Consider the following 22,500-nt stretch of genomic DNA (forward strand, 5'->3'; position numbering starts at 1 on the left):
TGTGGAGCTGCACATCTAACGGTCCGACCGCGATCCTCTTCACAGACGTCTCCTGCACCAGCGGCGGCTCGTCTTTACGCAGCGCAGGAAAATCCTGCAGCCCCACGCAGACTGTAAAACAGCAGCACAAAACAAGCTTTCATCACAGACACACACTCACAGACGAGCGCTGGAGTCTGGGCCGTTCCTGGGATTAGGGTCATTTGGGTGATTATGGGGCCTAAAGGAAGCAGAAGATCAGGAGCCTCGACTCACACAGTGTGAGCTGACCGCTAGAGACCCCCAGCACACACACACACACACACACACACACACTCATGATACACTTACATCACCAGATGAGACAAAACACTGATAACTTGGTTCACTAGAACAAGAAATATTCAATGACTAAATATTTGTCTTTTAAATCACAAAAAAAATAAACAATGTAATTATATATTTAAACATTTAACTAATCTAGAGCCATAACTTGCTTGTAAACTGCTAACAGTGCAACACAAAGTGCATCAGACTTCCTAACCCTAACTCCAGGAGTAACATCACCAGATCAGGAGCGCTGCTAAACACCAGCAGAAACAGCTCAGTATTAACTTCACACGTGCTGCATGCTTAACCATGTGAGGAAAAACTGTTTCTATCGAAAACAAAAGATAATACTCATTTCACATATACTGCCTTTTAAACATTCAAATACCTTTCATAAATATGGCAGTTTTCAAGGGTTTTCCAGGACTTACATTTGAAAAAGTCAAATTCAAGTACTTCAAGCATTTTAAGCCCCTTGTACAAACTATGCGCACACACACAAACACACACACACACAAAAACACACACACAAACACACACACAAAGAAATACACAGTGATCAAAGATAACTATTCCAAATGTTCAAACACACACAAACATCATATCATGATTCCACACACACACACACACACACACACACACAGCTGCGTGTGTAATAAAAGCAGAGCGCTGAGGGGAACGTGGGAGTCCCGTTACTGAGGATGGAGGGATGGAGGAGAGGGAGAAAGAGTTCACGAGCTGCTCAAATTCCCTCCTGATTTGTGGAGATTAAAAGTGCAGCGAGCGATGTCACTTCCTCTTCCCATTTAGGCTGGGCTGGATTAAGTCTAATATCAAACATCTGGAAGCTCGCAGCGCTGCTGAGGGACACAGGGAGGGAAATTAGCCGGATTTAAAGCATTAGAGGAGATCCGCGCCTCAGCGCTGCAGTTATTATGAGAGAGAGCGCCGCAGGTTTGAGTTTCGTTTATGTAGCGCTGGCGCTCTGATGTGGACGAGGGTCGTGGGTTCGAGTCTCCGAGGGCAGACACGCTCTGACTCACACGACATTCCTGACGGGAAGCGTCATTCAGCTTCACTGGAGGAGCGACACTCATCTGCATCGCAGAAATCAGCCTGACGGCCAGAGCTGACCATATCTGTGTTTGCTTTACGCTTAGATCGCTATCTGAGACTGACAAAGAGAGAGACGTTATAGAGCCACCCAACAGTCTTCTGGCCTTTTTCATTCTTCCTTCACTAAGTGGAAAACAGCACTTGTTATTAGTTCAAAAACACCCAGTCTATGGGCGCTGCAGAATTACTCTCATGACACAGTCTTCATCAGCGAGAGAGAACACAAGCAAACACTGCCAGAATCCTTCACTGTCTGTGTTTCTGAAACAGGGTGACTACAGATACAAACAAATTCGATTCAAGACTTCCTGTGATGGAAATACACATGAATATTTAATGTGTTTAATGTAAAAGAAAAACAAAATATCATCTCTGTCAAAAATGCGACTTATCTATTATGTTATACAGCGACCTTTTCATATCAGCAGACAATATTCCACACACAATATTTCTCAGACGCACCGCGAGAGTTTTGGGGGTTTAAACGATTGATATTTTCATCAGTGTTCTGTCAACTTTTACATACTTAAATCTGCATGATTTTAATATTTACCCCAGGGTGTTATTTACCTTTACAAAGGCCAATATTTTTCATATCACATTATTACAATTGATCAAGAAATTAAATATACACCACAGGACATTAAAGGGATTGTTCACCCAAAAATCTAAATTATGCCATTAATAACTCCTCATGTCGTTCCAAACCCGTGAGACCTCCGTTTATCTTCTGAACACAGTTTAAGATATTTTAGATTTAGTCCGAGAGCTCTCAGTCCCTCCATTGAAGCTGTGTGTACGGTCTACTGTCCATGTCCAGAAAGGTAAGAAAAACATCATCAAAGTAGTCCATGTGACATCAGAGGGTCCGTTAGAATATTTTGATGCATCGAAAATACATTTTGGTCCAAAAATAGCAAAAACTACGACTTTATTCAGCATTGTCTTCTCTTCCGTGTCTGTTGTGAGAGAGTTTGAAACAAAGCAGTTTGTGATATCCGGTTCGCGAACGAATCATTAGATGTAACCGGATCTTTTTGAATCAGTTCACCAAAACGAACAGAATTGTTTAAACGGTTCGCGTCTCCAATACGCATTAATCCACAAATGACTTAAGCTGTTAACTTTTTTTTAATTCAGCCACGTTAAAAAAGTTAACAGCTTAAGTCATTTGTGGATTAATGCTTATTGGAGACGCGAACCATTTCAAACGATTCAGTTCGATTTGGTTCGATTTTCAATCGCGAACCGGATATTAGGGCTGGGCGATATATCTAACGATATGATCATGCACATCTGATCAGTAAAGCTGCTTCCGTGATCACTGCTAAAATCGGCATCACCTGCTTATAATTGGAGTGGCATTTAATAGACAGCCGTAGATCGCGTTCATAATCTCAGGTGAATCGCCTTCGATAATGAACGCGATATTGCGTAGCTAGCGATTTTAGTGGTGATCACGGAAGCAGCTTTACTGATTAGATGCGCGTGATCATATTGTTAGACATCGCCCAGCCCTACTGGATATCATACACTGCAGTGAACACGCTCACAACAGACCCGGAAGAGAAGACAATGCTGAATAAAGTCGTTGTTTTTGTTTTTTTGGACCAAAATGTATTTTGGATACTTCAAAATATTCTAACGGACCCTCTGATGTCACATGGACTACTCTGATGATGTTTTTCTTACCTTTCTGGACATGGACAGTATACCATACACACAGCTTCAATGGAGGGACTGAGAGCTCTCTAAATCTAAATCTAAAATATCTTAAACTGTGTTCAGAAGATGAACGGAGGTCTCACGGGTTTGGAACAACATGAGGGTTGTTAATGACATAATTTTTGATGAACTAACCCTTTAACAACTTGTTTGTTGAATTAAAATCCATGTAAAATGTGCAATCATAATGTAACGTGCTAATATTCTGAATAAACCTTAAAACTGACACCTAATTAAGCAAGACTAGCGCAGGAGGAGCAGTGTGACAGGTGGAGGTGAGCGAGAGGGCAGCAGTTATCAGTGTGTCACTCCGAACGTCTCCTCAGGCTGATAGAGAGAGAGAGTGAGAGAGAGAGTGAGAGAGAGAGAGAGAGGGAGAGGGAGAGAGAGAGCGAGGGAGGGAGAGAGAGAATTGCAAAATTCAAAATTGCAAAACACAAAAGCATACACCTACCTCGGCCTGAAAATAACTCCAACTGGTAACTTTACTTTGGCTGTGAATGAACTCAAAGAGAAAGCTCAGAGGGCTTTCTATGCCATAAAACGATCAATCAAAATTGACATCCCAATCCAAATTTGGCTCAAACTTTTCAAATCAATAATTGAACCAATTGTTTTATATGGCAGTGAAGTGTGGGGTCCTTCTATAAAATTTGATTTTTTAAATTGGGAAAAACATCCGATTGAAACTCTACAATTAGATTTCTGTAAAAGAATACTCAAAGTCCAAAGAAAAACACCAAACAACGGATGCAGGGCAGAATTGGGCCAATACCCTCTCCTCCTAAACATCCAAAAACGAGCCATCAAATTCTGGAAACACCTGAAAACAAGTGACCCCAACACGTACCATTATAAAGCCCTCAAACAGCAAGAGCTGAGCGTAACGAGGAGTCCCCTGTGCCAGCTGGTGCTGAGACTGACTGAGCTCTCTCCTGCAGAGATCAGCTCGCCTCAGCACACACACACACTCACACACATTATCAACACAGAACAAGACAAGTACATCACCCATTGGACAAACACCACCCAAAACCAACACAAACTGGAATGTTATTCGGCACTAAATCGAGAGTACAGTGTTGCGAGCTACCTGAGCACAGTGAATGATGTGAAGCTCAGGAAAACCCTGACGATGTACAGACTCAGCGAGCACAGCCTGGCCATCGAGACAGACCTGGCTCTCCCGGGAGGACAGACTCTGCTCGCACTGCATTCTGGGAGTGCCGGAGACCGAGCTGCACTTCCTCACAGAATGCCCCAAATACGAACACATCAGAGACCAATATTACCCTAAAATGAATAAGATATTTCCCCAATTTAACACATGTAATCCAACCCAAAAACTTAGATTCATCCTTGGCGAAGAAGCCAAATGCTCCAATTTAGCAGCAAGATTTGTAGCATCTCTCCACATCCTGAGGGAAGAGCAGAGCAGCAAACACCCAATGAACACACACACACTCACAGCCTAACACACACACACACACACACAGACACACACACACTCACAGCCTAACAGTGGTGGAGGAAGTACTTAAGTTTAGTACTTAAGTAAAAGTACAACTACCCTGCAAAATATATACTTAAGTAAAAGTATAATTACTACATCAACATCTTACTTAAGTAAAAGTCATAAGTACATACTTTTAAATTTACTTTAAAGTATTTTTTTAAGTAAAAGTACAATCAGTTGTCTCAATGTCTGGGCTGTTCAATTGTAACAATCACAAACAATATCTATTGTGTACTGGAAAGAGTTGTTGTGCAATACTGACACTGTAAAAATCTGGTTATTTACTTATTACTCATTAAATAATATTTAGGCTAAGCCAATTATGACGTACAATTTATTTTATTATGACATACAATTTATTTTATTTTTACTATACTATTAAGAGCAGTAAAAAAAAACCTCAAAAGTACACAGGTGAGTGTTATTCTGAACACTTTAATCAAATTTGTATGACCAGTTTATTCTGCACAATATTATTCTGCTCAATATTACATTTATTTCTGTATTTTTGATCAAATAAATGCAGGCTTGATAAGAAGAAGAAACTTCTGTCAAAAACATTAAAAATAGTAATGTTTCCAAACTTTTGGCCTGTACTGTATATATATATATAATATCATGATATTGACGAAAAACTACTGTCATAGTTCAAAATTGTTCACAATCGAATCAAACCAGGATATAGTTTTGCCTGCATGCTTACTTGTGAATGTCAAATAAATACCCAATGTTGTATGGTAAAGAAGCTAGGAGCCGACGCCGTATAAATAGTTTGAACATTTTTTCATCGAGTCAAAACAAACAGCTATTTTAGCCAACTACGAATGTACAGATATAGCAGTAGTTTGCTCATCTCCAAAAATGTAACTAGCAAGCTATCGTCCCTGCTGTGCTAATAACCAGCTAAAGAAGTTGCCCTGTTAGGGTAAGAGTTACCACTAACTTACGTCAAACTAATATTATAATATCTTCGATTTACATCAGTTCCGCTTGTGTTGTTTCAAAACACGTGCTGAGCGCATGAGTTCTTTGGCCAATCAGATCTACGATCTGTTTCAACGTGCATTGGCCAGCAACGCCAAAACGTCAGTCGACCAAAAAAAAATGTATGCAAGATTCGGAAGGATGTAACGACACGCATTTTAATAATGTAGTGGAGTAGAAAGTACAGATAATTGCTGAAAAATCTACTTGAGTAAAAGTATAAGTATGCATTATTTTTTTTACTTAAGTAAAGTATAGATACGTAAAAATTTACTTAAGTACAGTAACGAAGTACAAATACTTCGTTACATTCCACCACTGCAGCCTAACACACACACACACACACTCACAGCCTAACACACCCAATCACACACACACACACACACACACACACACACACTCACAGCCTAACACCCCATAAGACCTACACACATGTATATAATGTTAAATTCCAAGTTCAGTGTTAGTTTATTTTAGTTTATGTGTGTTTTATGGACATGATTTCGGCATTATAATCCTTTTTTACTTTATTTATTAATCTTATAATATTATGTTTTATTTTATTTTATTTAACTATTATTATAATTTTGGTGTACTTAATGTTCAAAATCAATTTCTATGTTGTTTTTTTGATGCTTTGGCAATACAAAATGTATTTTTTGTCATGCCAATAAAGCTTTCTGAATTGAATTGAAAATTGAGAGAGAGAGAGAGAGAGAGAGGGAGAGAGGGAGACAGAGAGAGAGAGAGAGAGAGAGAGAGGGAGAGAGGGAGACAGAGAGAGAGAGAGAGAGTACCTCTGCTGCTGTTCTCCATCGTGTACAGGTAATCCATGTAGAAAGCACCATAGCGCTGCAGCCCCGTGTTCTCTGTGTATGTCTCCTGTGAACAGAAGCAGAGCGGAACTGGATCACATCGAACCTTCACTAACCACAGACCGATCAGCTTATCCTGAACATGATTAGCTTCTACACAGAAATATGCCACACTTAAAACACTGCACAGTCTATCAGCATCTACATCACTGCAACAGATATACATTATGAGGCTAAGTCAAGTAACCTTTATTTGTATAGTGCTTTATACAACACTAATCGTGTCAAAGCAGCTTTACAGAGTCACACAGGAAAACAGATTGTCAATAGAACAAGAAGACAATAACAGAGTCAGATCATTTATGATTCAGTAATTCATCATCAGTTCAGCTCTCTTCAATAGTTTCTGTGCAATCAGTCCAGTGTCCCCAACTAAACAAGACAGAGAAACCAAAGCTCCTTGGTGACAGAAATGGAGAAAAAAACCCTGGGAGAAACCAGGCTCTGTCAGAGGCCAGTTCTCCTCTGACCAGAAAAAAAAACACCACAAGGTGCTTTGATAGAAAATGTTTACATTGACTTTCATCATTCATTCATCAGGCAGAAGCTTTTATCCAAAGTGACGTGCAGTTCAGAGTGAGTTTCCCATTCCTGCAGTCCTGCTGTACTACTGGAGCATTTACAGAGCATTTACAGAGCATTTATAGAGCATTCCGTTACTGCAGTCCTGCTGTACTACTGGAGCATTTACAGAGCATTTACAGAGCATTTATAGAGCATTCCGTTACTGCAGTCCTGCTGTACTACTGGAGCTACATGAATGATAAAAGGGCATTCATAGAGCATTTATAGAGCATTTATAGAGCATTCATAGAGCATTCAGAGAGCATTCATAGAGCGTTCCATTCCTGAAGTCCTGCTGTACTACTGGAGCTACAGGAATGATAAAAGGGCATTCATAGAGCATTTATAGAGCATTCATAGAGTATTCAGAGAGCGTTCCATTCCTGCAGTCCTGTTGTACTACTGGAGCTACAGGAATGATAAAAAAGCATTCATAAAAAATTTAGAGAGCATTTATAGACCGTTCATAGAGCATTCATAGAGCATTTAGAGAGCATTCATAGAGCGTTCCATTCCTGCGGTACTACTTGAGCTACAGGAATGATAAAAGAGCATTCATAGAGCATTTATAGAGCATTCATAGAACATTTAGAGAGCATATATAGAGTTCATAGAGCATTCAGAGAGCATTCGTAGAGCATTCATAGAGCGTTCCATTCCTACATTCCTGCTGTACTACTGGAGCTACAAGAATGATAAAAGAGCATTCATAGAGCATATATAGAGCATTCATAGAACGTTCAGAGAGCATTCAGGGAGCATTCAGAGAGCATTTATAGAGCATTTATAGAGCGTTCAGAGAGCATTCAGAGAACATATAGAGCATTCATTGAGCGTTTATAGAGCATTTATAGAGCATTCAGAGAGCATATATAGAGAATTCAAAGAGCATTCATAGAGCGTTTATCAAGCGTTCACAGCGAATTCAGAGAACATTCAGAGAGCATAGAGCATTCATAGAGCATTTATAGAGCGTTCACAGAGCATTCAGAGAGCATATATAGAGCATTCACAGAGCATTCACAGAGCGTTTATAGAGCGTTCAGAGTACATATATAGAGCATTCACAGAGCATTCATAGAGTGTTCAGAGAGCATTTAGAGAGCATCACGTTAGCAACAGCAAGCTCAAGGGTTTGATTTCCAAAGGGATAAATTAACTTATAATGTGCACCTCGAGTCCTGTTCAAGTTGCTGAATAAAGCTCAAAATTTGAAAACATAAAAAAAAGACAAGACATGGCTGTGAGTTTCAATCGAGACTATTATGCTAGTCTACATAAAGTGCTGAGCCTCAAAACTGACAACTATTATGATTCAATAAACTCAACTTCTGCTGTCTCTTGTGCTAATAGATGTGCTGATATGACCCAACATCAGACAACATTAGCTCTGGATATCAGACATTGGGTTTAGATGCTTATTTAGACATATATTCTGACAGGAGATCTAACAAACACACTCTCTCACACACACACACACACACACACACACAAATGTGTGTAATCGTACCCTGTGCAGGTTTCCATCCAGTATGAATTCTGCTCGGACTCCGTTGTTCTCTGGGCTGCGGTAGTCGAAGAGGGAGTTGGTCAGATACGTCATGCCCTTAACATTCAGCGTGTCGCCGCAGCGGAAGAACACGGCATCCTGCAGCAGCACACACACACTCAACATCACCACACAGTGAGGACAGATGCACGCGTGTGTGTGTGTGTGAGAGAGAGTGTATGTTTATCTGTGCGTGTGTGTGTGTGTGTTTGAGAGAGAGTGTATGTGTGTCTGTGTGTGTGTGTGTGTGAGAGAGAGTGTGTGCATGTGTGATAGAGTGTATGTGTGTCTGTGTGTGTGTTTTAGAGAGAGTGTGTGTGAGTGAGTGTAAGTGTGTGAGAGAGTGTATGTGAGTGAGTGAGTGAGTGAGTGAGTGAGTGAGTGAGTGAGTGAGTGAGTGAGTGTGTGTGTGTGTGTGTGTGTGTGTGTGTGTGTGTGTGTGTGTGTGAGCTCTGTATAATGACATGGGTATGACACAGGTATTACAAGGAGAGGGTGACTTATGAGGACATAACCCATGTCCCCATTTTTCAAAACACTTATAAATCATACAGAATGAGTTTTTTTGAGAAAGTAAAAATGCACAAAGTTTCCTGTGAGGGTTAGGGTTAGGTGTAGGGTTGGTGTAGGGCCATAGAATATACAGTTTGTACAGAATAAAAACCATTACACCTATGGGATGAACACACTTTACACAAAAACAAACATGTGTGTGTGTGTGTGTGTGTGTTTTAGAGAGAGTGTGAGTGAGTGTAAGTGTGTGTGTGTGTGTGTGTGTGTGTGTGTGTGAGAAAGAGAGAGAGAGACAGAGAGAGTGTAAGTGTGAGAGTGTATGTGAATGTGTTTTTATGTGTGTGTGAGAGTGTTACCTCCTCTCTTCTGTTCATGTTCTCTTCAAAATCACGAACCCCCATGATGCCCTTCAGACACACAGCACGACAGCCCACGACTCCAACCTGACAGTCGAAGAAGGGCTCGCCCATCATCAGCGCCTGAAACACACGAGCAGTCGTCAGTGAGTGCAGGAGGATGTCTGGGAGCTGAGGACAGGCTCGAGTGTTTCCCTCACCTCCACCGTGATTCCCTCCTGCTCCACACTGAGGACCTCACGAGACTTCAGCTTCTGTGGACTGTAGTAACTGCTCTCAGAGCAGCTCTCGGTCAGCTACACAGACCAGAGAACACAGACTCATGAAAAAACAGTCTCAAGAAACTGGGATGTCATATTTTCAATAAATGTTAGGAACTTCCCCGGTTTATCCTGCGCTCATAACTCCAGTCTAATCCAATCTAAAGCTTGCTGATGTGGGACTATTATATATTATACATCTCCAGTGCTACAGGCTCCACAGCTCAAGATTCACCATTCTTTAATGTGTTTGGAGAAACAATATCAAATAATTCCTCCTGCATACTTTCAGGTTTCCCAGGGATTCTCAGTGGACGATGAATTAAGAGATTAAAATGATTGACCGTGTTCCTGTGGCTCAGTGGTAGAGCTTTGCATTAGCAGCGCAAAACGTTGTAGGTTCGATTCCCAGGGAACACATGTTAGGTAAAAAAATGTTAAAAAATGAAGTGATTTGAGAAGACAATATCCCTAGAACAGAGCAGCGAACTCCTGAGCATTAATCATATCACACCGCCTTCTGATCTGAGAGTAACACACAGTTTGTGTAATCTGGACTGACAGTGATAGCAAACAGTATATAATGTATATTCATCATCCAGAGCATGGAGAGCTCTCCAAACATCAACAAGCCCAAGATCTGGACCTGGCCAGAGAAGAAGGAGTGGAGCTGCTGAAACTGACACATGACTGAAATCTGTATACTTACTAATCAGTATTTAGTATGAGAATTTGTCTCTGCATTTTCCTCTACTTTTTCTGCTCACCTTAAATGTGACGGAGGCTTTGGTGCAGTAGAAGCCGACAGACACTATGGGGTCTCTGGGTGAGCTCTGCAGGGGGCGAGCGGCTCCAGACTCCGGTGTGTCTCCAGGCTCGCCCTCGCCCTCCTCCTCTCCGGTGCTCACGATGGCCGGGACGAAGGACCAGGCCCACGACATCCATCCTTGATCTTCATCCTCACCCTGGAAGTACTGCCCTGTCAGAGCCGGATCGGACGCGTCCATCAGACCTGCAGCACACGATGAGATCAGCTGCTGTCAGCGCACTGGAATGTGTGTAAACCTCACTGCGAGCGTCTCTGCAGGATCACACACTTCTCACAGACATTCTGACACGCTTTAATTAAATCTCTCACTCAGCCTCTGTTTCTCTCCTGAGAAGCTTTGAGACACACATGACAGTCTCCAGAGCAATAAACCAATAACCACATCTGATCCAGTGAGTCCTTCAGCCTCAGAAACAAACCCATTCAAGAGAATGAGAAACTCACCAGAGACACTCTCTCGAAGCGAGCCGCTCTCCTCCTTCTCTGCGTCTCGATGGACGCCCATCTCTCCGTAATACAGCGCCACACCCAGCTCCATCAGCCGGATGAACATGGGCAGCTGCTGGTCCGTCAGAGAGAGCTTCAGACTCTCCACCATCGTGTGAACCTACACACACACACACACACACACACACACACACAGAGACGGTGACGCACGAGAACACAGACCTCATCCTGACACACCACAGATGCACTGCTTACTTTAAAGACGGCGGGGATTTTGGCGTTGATGTTGTCGTAGGTGAAATGAAGACGAGTTCTGAAGGAGCATTTGTAGAGCAGCGGGTCCTGATAAAACTCAATCTTCCCGCTGGCATTACGCTTATCCAAACACACGGTGCAGTCGGAGAAATTGATCACCTTCCTCAGGACCAGGTCAGGAGCTACAGAGAGAGAGAGAGAGAGAGAGAGAGAGAGAGGGAGAGAGAGAGGGAGAGAGAGAGTGTGAGAGAGAGAGAGAGAGAGAGAGTGGGAGAGAGAGAGTGTGAGAGAGAGAGAGAGAGAGAGAGAGAGGGAGAGAGAGAGTGTGTGAGAGAGAGAGAGAGGGAGAGGGAGAGAGAGAGGGAGAGAGAGAGGGAGAGAGAGAGGGAGAGAGAGAGTGTGAGAGAGAGAGAGAGAGAGAGAGTGTGAGAGAGAGAGAGAGAGAGAGAGAGGGAGAGAGAGAGTGTGTGAGAGAGAGAGAGAGCGCTGGCGGCAGCAGTTCATCAGGTTTATTAGCTGCTCTTCAGATCGTGATGCAGCGCAGCAGCAGCTGACTCTAAAGAAGCACTTCAAAGGGTCAAAGTTCAATGTGTGTGTGTGTGTGTGTGTGTGTGTGTGTGTGTGTCAGACTATAAAAAAAAATAACATCATCTCTTCTGAGGAGTTTTGTGAACATGTTTAAGCAGTTGTTGAAATAATGATTCTGGCACAGGATTTCATTTGTGTAATTCCAAGGAATATTTATAAAGCAGAATTACAAAATCAACTAAATCCAAAAAACCATACCTGATCCCACCCTGACCCGAGTGTTACTAACCTATTAATCTGGCCTAACCAAAAAACACTCTCCACTGACTCGCACACCCCAAACTGACCAGCACTGACCCTACATTCATTCACCAAACTCACCGACGATGTCCATGAAGGCTCGGTCCCACAGATCGTCCACCGTGTAGCACTCCGCAGACGTGATGTTGACCGACAGCACGATGTCATCTTCCACATACTTCAGAATCAGATTATTGACCACGATATTGACGTTATTCACCACTCGCCGAATCAGGCTCTGCACGTACCCTACAGACAGCAGGAGGAACAATCAAACACTTGGACGCTCACACTTTATAAGTCTTCAAAGAAAAATGCAGCACAAGATGCTGAAAAAAAATTACAAATAAAGAAATGAGACATTTGATACAAACATAGATGTCTGACGCACATGTAGATTATTTCCCCTTGATACTGTAAAAGCATGACTGTAAAGAAGACCTGTGCACTTCACATTGATCAGCAGCCTGAAAAACTCTTACTGTGATGAGTGAATAAATAAACTGCACACAGAAAGTGAACACAGGGACAAAACTACAGCATCCCATCATTCAGTGCCTGGATCAGTTCATCAGGAGTCCTGCTTTAATTCTGCTTCACACCGCGTCTGCCGTTACTGACACCGGGAACACTCTCGTTTCACTGCGTCTCACTCTCACTAACAAAACACTTCACACTTTTCAGGATTAGTTCACTGCAGCTATAATCACAATCTCACTGATCAACTGTGTAGCCCTAGTGTATTCAACATCTGTGTGTGTGTGTGTGTGTGTGTGTGTGAACAGAGCAGCTCATAACCAGAAGCTCCAGTTGAACAGCATCCACGCTCTAAGGTCATTACTCAACAAAGCACCAATGTACTGAAAACATTACAAACCAGAGTTTCAGCAATAAAATATGAAAATATACTGCACTAAATGGTCGTAACCGCAGTCCAATGGCATTATTCAGTCCTGTTGAATGCTCACAGTCCCACTTCAACTTATAAAACTTTAATGCTTTTTCCTTGTTGTCCAACTCAAATGTTTGTCTTCCTGTGCGAGAGCGCTGTGTTTTATTAATGAGCTCTGGAGCGCCGCAGATCATAATCCGACAAACTCAAAGCCTCACGATCAGGTGAAGAACAAATCAGTGCGGGGTCCCAGTGGTGCTTCATTTCCTGTGGGCATCACTCATGTGTGTGTGTGTGTGTGTGTGTGTGTGAGTGTGTGTGTGTGCGGGCGATGATCACCGCCGTGATATTTTGTACGCTGGTTTGCATGTGTCAGTCATGTGTTGGTGTGTGTTGAACACGCGGGTCAGCGGCGGGTCTGTGTGTGTGTGTGTGTGTGTGTGTGTGTGAAGCACCTGCATTCACAGTCATAAAGTCATTCCCTGTTAGTGCTCTCTGGATCCAATTTAGCGAACGGAGCGGGCGACTTTCCCTCCGTCCACCTTCATCTCTCTAAAAACTATTGCTTCAGCTGCACCTGTGCTGCGGCCCGTGGGGACGAAAAACTCCAGTCATAAAATATCTGGAAAAATCAACTGCTTTATGTGCTAGTCGAGCCAAGAGCGGCGTTCAGACTGCCCCGGCCTCTTCCTGCCCGCCGAGCACATCAGCTGCGGTTAGGATCCAGACATAACCCTGTGTGGACGCGCAGGAGACAATCACAGAAACTACTACCTTCCTCTGAGCTTCACTAAATCAATGCAACAAACCAAAACACTGATGGCATGAGCATAAATCATCTAAATATGAATCTGAATAACAAGCTGTCAGAATCAGCAGACACACTGATAGTCGCTCAGTTTCATCTTTTATTCTGATCGTGTGTCACTACACTGCACTCACACTGTTGCACAACTAACCCCAGTCCAGGTACATCAATTACCAGATCGATTTCATATCCATCATGACATTAAACTTTCTCATATGAGCTGATCCCTAAAAACATGTCAGTGTCTGTGGAGCAAAGATTTGAGGCCAGTTTCCCTCACAGTGAGAAAACATATAGAGCAATGTGTGAAATCACAAAAAAAACTGCATATAAAGTTACTTGAGTAAAAGAGTGTGTGTGTGAGTATGTGTGTGTGTGGGTGTGTGAGTGTAAGTTTATGTGTGTGTAAGTGTGTGTGTGAGCTTCAATGAAAACAAACAGTGTGCTGAGCTCTGATGGGGGTCTTTAAGAGGCTTTCCAGATAAGAGCCGCTCCTCAGGGAGGGACCGTGGCCCCGCGGCCTTCACAACATCACTCACCTGGGGGCAGGTCAGGGTCGCTGGGGGCCTGCTGCACCCGTCGAGGTTTAGACGCGGCCTTAGAGCTCTCAGAGGTGCTGCGATTGGTCGAACTGGACGTACAGCTTTCATTATCATCCTGCACACAGAAACAACACACCCTTACACACAACATCTGAGAGGGACACGAGAACAGATGAGAAGACAATTAAGATTTTAATACACTTTCTGGCTGTGTGTGTGTGTGTGTGTGTGTGTGTGTGTGTGTGTGTCTGAAGGAATGAAGAGCTCTTCACAGATGCACTGTGGGATAAACAGCAGTAAAGGTTTATTCCTCCTTTATTGCTGCAGTCTGCTGTGTGTTTGTGATGAAAGAGTGAAGATGCAGCTAAAACAATCAGACGAGCGCAGCGTCGAGGTCAGACGCAAACATCCCAGGACGCTTGTCACTGATAACAGCCTCTGATTTACTGGAGAGATTCACTTTACTGCATCAGTAACGGCCTCTACACCCCCCACGTGAGCCACGGTGACCTCTGACCCGAGACCAGCATCATATGAACCCAGAGTTAAACACACTCAGTCAACCTCCGTAACATCAACAAGCCCTTCAGCAGCCACACCACACGCCTCCATCAGCTCCAGCTGTGTTCATGAAGACGTCTGACACAACAACACACACACCAGCAGATATAATAAACACACCACACCGAGAGATTAACACTGAGCGCAGAGACCAGGAGGAGCTGCTCTGAGAATCTACTGGAGATTATACGCACACCTCCACATCTGCAAACACTTGCACAAGCGCAGCACGTCTGCACATCTCACTGAGAGCTGCGCCGCTGCAGATCCAGAGCAGATCCTGCACACGAAACGCCTGCAGATGTTTCTACTGCATCATACTCCGCTGCTCACAGGAACTGTAAAAACAAACTACATTCATTAGATCATTAATCATCAGAGAAACACACAGCGGACACTGCTCACCTCCTTCTGTTCTCAACACACACACACACACACATCACCTGAGAGACACACACACACACACATCACCTGAGAGACACACACACACACACACATCACCTGAGACACACACACACACACACACACACACACATCACCTGAGACACACACACACACACACACACATCACCTGAGACACACACATCACCTGAGACACACACACACACACACACACACACATCACCTGAGAGACACACACACACATCACCTGAGAGACACACACACACACACACACACACACATCACCTGAGAGACACACACACACACATCACCTGAGAGACACACACACACACACACACAGACACATCACCTGAGAGACACACACACACACACACATCACCTGAGACACACACACACACACACACAGACGACACTCTCTCTCTCTCACCTGCAGCTGAACTTTGATTCTTTGATTCAACAGACTCTTTCTTTCTTTTGTTTTTTCTGTGAATTTATTTTATTTGAATGGAATCGGTTTATGTGCAAACATGTGATGAAGAATGTCTCATGTCTGAACTGAATCGGTCAGGGTTTCTCGTCTCTGCGCTGCGTCTGGTTTCGGGTCTCTCCGGGCCGAACTTTACCAGCACATCATTTGTCTGAACGTCATTTGCAATTTTCCAAAAGTTCTTTCTGAACAGGACGGCTCTGTGAAACACATCTGCAACAAATACCTGTTTGGGAATTAAACAGAACCGTCCCGACTGGATTCCACATGGCAGAAACACGCAGCCGGCGGTAGCTGCAGCGCTGGGTGATATTAGTGCAGCGAAACACACACATGTTCCAGATCTATTCTGCAGAAGCTGCTATAATCAGCTCTAATTGACTTCCCTGCTAAACGTGTTTCTAACTGGCCATCTGGACTCAAACACCAGGCCCATCATGCACCTCTCGCCAACCAACACCACACGTCTTCTCCAGCGTCGGGTCAGTGACGTGCTGTCGATTAGCACAGACAGAAATCTCCATGAGTTTCTACACTAAAGCTCTGCACAAACACGGGATATTTCTTTGAGGTGAACTCTTCAGTATTAGATCTGTGAAGTGTCTCAATCACCTTCAGTGCTGCTGAAACTGCTCTGGATGAAGGAACCGCTGGCTTTGTTACTCACTGCATGCAAACAGCTTCACGGATCGTCACTTCACATGCCTTTCTGTGCAAACATCACGTGAAGGCCACGAGGTTGACTCAGTGAGCAACTGAATATGACGTTAGTCAGGATTGCTGAGTGATTCCGTCACAGACTCATGTGATTATACTTTCAAACCTCTGCTGTCTTACAGATGCAGTTACAGTGCTGCACACTCGTCTAAAGCATTTTAAATTAAATATGGCATCTCTGACTCAGGTCTATTAGATTTACATGAAACATGCTCACACAGGTATCACAGATCAGAGCTTTAACACATGAACCTCGGCCAAACACAAACTCACACTCGCTCTGAGCTTCAGCCGTGTGTATCTCAGACTCGAGATCTCATTCAGACACTGACCGTGACCCCGTCCCGGAGCTTGAGGATGCACTCCATGGTGTTGATGGTGATGACCACGGGCTCCGAGCTCAGTTTGGTCCAGGGCACGTGGATGCGCAGCTCGTGGATGTGGCCGCTCAGGAAGGTGAAGGGCAGCTTGAGCTCCTGCAAACACACACACACACACACACACACCAGACGTCAGCAATTCAACACTCACAATCAAACAGAACCAATTCACAACAGCTTCAAACGCTTCCCGAGGCGTCCTGACAGGATTCCGGAGTGGCTTTAATTGAAGATCACTAGAGAAAGTTTAACTCCCGCTCGGGACGACGCAAGCTGCTTCTAATAATATCCTGAATCTAACTCAGAGAGTGTGTGCGGAGCCAAACATTCACACAACATGACACACTGATCCCTTCCAGATATTACAACTGCAAGAGCTCAGTGTTGCCCAAATAAGAACTATGAAAGAAAAGAAATCTGTATGTGAGAGCTGAGAAACATCCACAAACATCCACTTCAGAAACACTGACCGCTCTGAAGAAACAACATGACAACACTCGAGGACTCATTTCAAGTTTAAAAAATAGATAAATGTGGGCTGTGTTCAAGTCTGTTCACAGTCACGCAGCGGAGATAAAGTTCATGTTAGCGGTTGATTTACACTAAATGTCCAGGCAGATTAAAGTTTGATCCATACTCATTCTGAATATGATTATTTATTTTTTGTAAACTGATGCAGAATGATTTCAGAATCAACTGACCCTTTACTACTGACCAATCCTACCTTAGCAACTGTTTCCAAGCTGTTGCTTATTCAAATGCAAGTCTATGAATGCAATGATAAACATTTTCAAAAACGAAACACAAAGATGTGACGTTACTCTCCAAACCTTCAACCATCACACACTGAAAGGAAACTTACACGAACAAACTACTTCCAGTAAACCATGACTGAAATCTCAGGAGATATTACTAGACACCCAAACCATCTGTGTGTGCACCTGATCATCTCTCTTCTGAGTGTTAAACACAATCTAACACATATAGACAACTTCACTGTACATTAATAAATATATAATCATAATATATGACATAAATACTATTATAAACTAGGTTAGTGGATCATTCAGTAGCAAAAAAGTAATGAGTAAGCAGCATATGGTCGATTAGACAACAAGAAAGGATGTTAATAATCTTTCATTGGCAAGAGTATTCTAACATGGAAGTCTCCACTAAAGAGCGGCACAGAGCACTTCTGCACATCCTGAGCGCAGAATGATGAGCTTGAAGCATCACAGAGACACAGCACAGATCTGCACAGAGATGATTCTGATGTGTAGTATATTATAGCTGTGTGAGAGTTTAGAGCCTTTTCTTTTAACAGTTTTTAGTCACTGTGTGCATGAAGCACAACTCACAGTGCTCTGTACTCTGGTGTAGTGATCTCTAACCGACACACGGTAGAAGGTTTCATGCTTTAGAAACAGCACTAAACTCCAGCTAGATAAAGTCCTTTCATGCAAAACCTCTGGTGTTTCTCTACAGATCAAGAATAATAATAGGAACAGAGAATCACCTTCCAGAGTTTCCTCGTTTTGACTGTCGTAACTGAACACAACACAGTTTGAACCAAGGATGACAGAGAGATAAATATTGATCTGTACCTCACATTAAACTATGGAACAGCTTCACAATCACACAGAATAGGTTACGCACTATATGGGATCTGGAAACCTGATCTTACTATAGATACTGATCCTGAGTATCCTCAGTATGGGATCAGCACAGATCTAGATATTACAGATGTCTCAGATGTTCTGGCAGTACATTATTTTCCAGAGGAATACATATAAAGTGTGATGGAAAATGTCCAGATCCTTCAGTCAGAATGATTTGTTTCAGTCCTTCTGGGTGGCAGATCCCCAAACCAGAAGTGCCGCCATGTTTTAAAATGCAGTAAAGCTCCTTCAGAAAAGGCAGACAGAAGGAAAGCTGTGGTTGATGCTGTGACGGTCTCTCACCTGCTCCAGAACGTCCAGTCTCAGGTCCAGTTTGCTCAGAACCACGTCTCCTCCCCATAACGACAGCTGCAGGTCCGACGGCTTCAGGTTCTTAATGTAGCGGTTCACATAACTCATCAAGAGAGGAGAAACATAGGACTCCAGCATCCTGACATCCCGTCACACCTGCACACACACACACACACACACACACACACACAGAGAGAGAGAGAGAGAGAGAGAGAGAGAGAGAGAGAGAGAGAGAGAGAGAGACACACACACACACACAGAGAGAGAGAGACACACACACACACACACACACACACAGAGAGACACACACACACACACACAGAGAGAGAGAGACACACACACACACACACACACACACACACAGAGAGAGACACACACACACAGAGAGAGAGAGACACACACACACACACACACACACACACACACACACAGAGAGAGAGAGACACACACAAAGAGAGAGTTATATAACTGTAGAAATGAATCTTGATTTCTAATAGATCATCTCTGAAAGCACTGATCAGCTTTCCTCCACTCAGAATATTCAACAGAACGTATGAATGATAATGAACTTTATCTGAACAGATCTGAGCAGCAGGTGCTGTAACACTGAGGTCTCCAGGTGTACATAATAAAAGTCTGAGCATATATATATATATATATATATATATATATATATATATATATATATATATAAACTTTATTTATATAGTGCTTTATACAACACTGATCGTGTCAAAGCAGCTTTTCAGAGTCACACAGGAAAACAGATTGTCAGTAAAGCAAGAAGACAGTAACAGAGTCAGATCATTTATGATTCAGTAATTCATCATCCAGTTCAGCTCTCTTCAATAGTGTCTGTGCAATCAGTCCAGTGTCCCCAACTAAACAAGACCAAAGCTCCTTGGTGACATCAGTTCTCCTCTGACCAGACCAAACTACGGTGTGGTTTAATTCCAGTCTGCAGCACCGGTCAGATTGAGCAGAGGACTCTTCTAGTTCACCTGTTATTAGCAAATGTTAACTGTACTTTGATGTAGTTTCTGCCTCAGTCTCTGACACCGCTCGTCACTGTCAAAATGACTGATGTGGCCAATCAAATTAAAGGGGCGGGGTTATACTGACGCTTCAGATTTAACGGTCAAAGCGCGTGATGTAAGATTAATATTTTTAGTTTTACATAATAATCTGAAATAACCGACTGTAATATTAAGCGAAACTACTCAACTTTTGACAAATTCCGCCGTTTTAAATAAAAAAATAATTATATATAATATATATATATATATATATATATATATATATATATATATATATATATATACGTAATTCATGCAATGTAATTCTTAGACCAGACAAGAAACTTTAAATGCCAGTTTTCAGCATATTACACAAAAGATTAAGATTGAATGTGTGCATATTGTGAATTAATTCGTGATATTGGGTACCTGTTCTTCTGGTATCATTTCAGTAAATTCACTTTAAAGTGTAAGAGTTATAACGCTCACTCCTCCATCAGGACAGTCATTAAAATCGTTCACTTTTTAATTAATTTTAGCTCTTCAACCATTTTATGTGTTCTTATTTTTAATCATTACTTTAAATTTCTTCGAGCTGTGTATTTTGATATCCCTGTGTCTGCTAAAGAAGTTAAAGAGAGAATTCAGCTGAAAATGACAGCAACCCGCGTGAAACATTACAGATTTCTGACAGAAATTAAAAACACGAACTGTGCCAAAAACACATATTGTATTACAAGTTATTAGAGGCTTTGTTCAGAAGTTATTAAAGCGTGGGCCTTGATTTGACTGAGTGAGAGAGCGATTACTGCATTCGCGCATCACTGTGTTTACTTTCCTCACCGACACTCTTAAGCTCAGGTTTATCGCTGTTTCTAAAGCTGTCATTATCAACATGAACATCACACGACACACTCGTGTCACACACTCACAAACACATAAACACTTACAGCTTCACCGACGCGTCAGACTCCTACAGAAACACAAACACAAGCAGCGTCCATCACTTCCGCATACACAACGCCTCAGCGTCGATACGTCACTTCCGGCACAGGGCTGACGCGAAGCAGACGTGAGCGCTCGCGTCATAGCAGTTTGAGTTAAATAACATTTTTGTCAGTTTCTTTCAAATACAAACGACAATGCTTAGATGACCGACGGACATAAAAAGTTTAATTAAGTCTTTAAACTTTAAGTTTTATCATTAATGTTACCTGCGTTTCGCGTTCTGCATGAATGGACCCTAATTATCACGATCCATTAAATATCACTCTTTCTAAACACCGAGCATATATTAATAATTGTTATTTAGACACTGACAGTGCGTTATTAATCAGGATCTGTGTGAACGCTTTAGTTTGAGGCTTTACTCTTTATTGAGAGATAAATGAAGAGATGCGAGACTGAAATAAACTGTTTGTGTTTATTAGCTTAAATATACACTTTAATCTGTAAATACTGACAATACACTGACTATAGACACGCTTCTACTGTATTAGTAAATACTGACAATATGTAGCCTACTTAATATAATGATAGCTACTTGTTATTATCATCATAAACACTAACTCCCCATTATTAGATGATTTACAAATACTGTCCGTTGATTTACAGTCATAATCAATAAATGCACATTATTTTCCCACGGAATCGTGTGTTACATGATCGGAGTCTATTTAAAACAGTTCATTCAGATTTGCTCTATTTTTGTCTTCTTCCTTTGAGATTTGTCTTTGTGGAATATTTTATCACAGGCCTTTGATGGGAATCATTTCAGTTTCCTGTTCCAAAATAGTTCGTCTTCGTGTTGTATTTATAGGATTACCCGATTGCGTCGTTTATTCGAAAGGATCAGAAGAGCTCTACAAATTAATGTGCTATTCATTTCAAGAGTTTAATTTTACGGGCTCATAATTTACCCGTGCCACTGATGATTTATTATATTTACGATGTTCAAGATTAGCCTACCTTTTTTTTTTTTCGATGTGCCTTTTCTAACGATCTTCCAAAACACGTCCGTCTTCTTTTTCCGTTTCTGCAGCTTTGCTTTCCACATTATTCACTTTTTTAAATAGAATAACAATTATATTTATATAGTGAACTATTTAGGCTACACAATATATTTATTCACATTGTATTTTTTTAGATGAAAGCATGAATATGTTTGTACTGTCTGTCCACTTTACACCTTAAATGAGAGATTTGATCAATGTTTGTTTGTTTTCTGTTTAATGATCGGCTCAAACAGCAGAAATCATCTCGAAGCCAAACTCCACAGTAGTTCAGTTCACATGCAAAGAAAACTAAATTAAATCGACAGTTACACTTTTAGTGATGTAACTAACACAGAAAGTCCAGACAGCTAAATATTATAGTATATTATAATACAATATTTGTACACATTGATAGTTTTTATTGTAAATGTTCTATTCGTCTGAAAGCTCAGCAGCCAATAGTTCTGCAGGACACTGCTGACATTCATATATATATATATATATATATATATATATATATATATATATATATATATATATAATTATTAAAATTATATAACCATGTCGGGACATTTAATTCTAATAAAATAAAAGATTATTATTAC

General features: G+C 41.9%; 2 protein-coding genes across 5 annotated transcripts in view; both read right to left on the reverse strand.

The window, feature by feature from the left end:
- Nucleotides 1-20: 20 nt before the first annotated feature.
- Nucleotides 21-20,944, reverse strand: LOC128028627 (intermembrane lipid transfer protein VPS13B; the record flags this gene model as incomplete). The annotated part of the gene is made up of 13 exons (XM_052615896.1): nt 20,852-20,944; nt 18,877-19,041; nt 16,868-17,011; nt 14,366-14,483; nt 12,208-12,375; nt 11,299-11,480; nt 11,041-11,203; nt 10,535-10,779; nt 9,708-9,803; nt 9,508-9,630; nt 8,600-8,737; nt 6,448-6,532; nt 21-111 (listed from the first exon to the last, which is right to left on the reverse strand). Coding segments are annotated over exons 2-13 (1,700 nt in total), but the record flags the coding sequence as incomplete, so codon positions are not given.
- A 1,178-nt stretch (nt 20,945-22,122) lies between these two features.
- LOC128028897 (protein odd-skipped-related 2-like) overlaps nt 22,123-22,500 on the reverse strand; it is a 62,825-nt gene continuing 62,447 nt past the window's right edge. For all 4 annotated transcript variants that reach the window (XM_052616220.1, XM_052616223.1, XM_052616222.1 and 1 more), the window contains exon 4: nt 22,123-22,500. This exon is cut by the window's right edge. The gene's annotated coding sequence lies outside the window, so the exon portion shown is untranslated.

Source organism: Carassius gibelio, chromosome A15, assembly GCF_023724105.1.
Source record: "Carassius gibelio isolate Cgi1373 ecotype wild population from Czech Republic chromosome A15, carGib1.2-hapl.c, whole genome shotgun sequence".
Classification (NCBI taxonomy): domain Eukaryota; kingdom Metazoa; phylum Chordata; class Actinopteri; order Cypriniformes; family Cyprinidae; genus Carassius; species Carassius gibelio.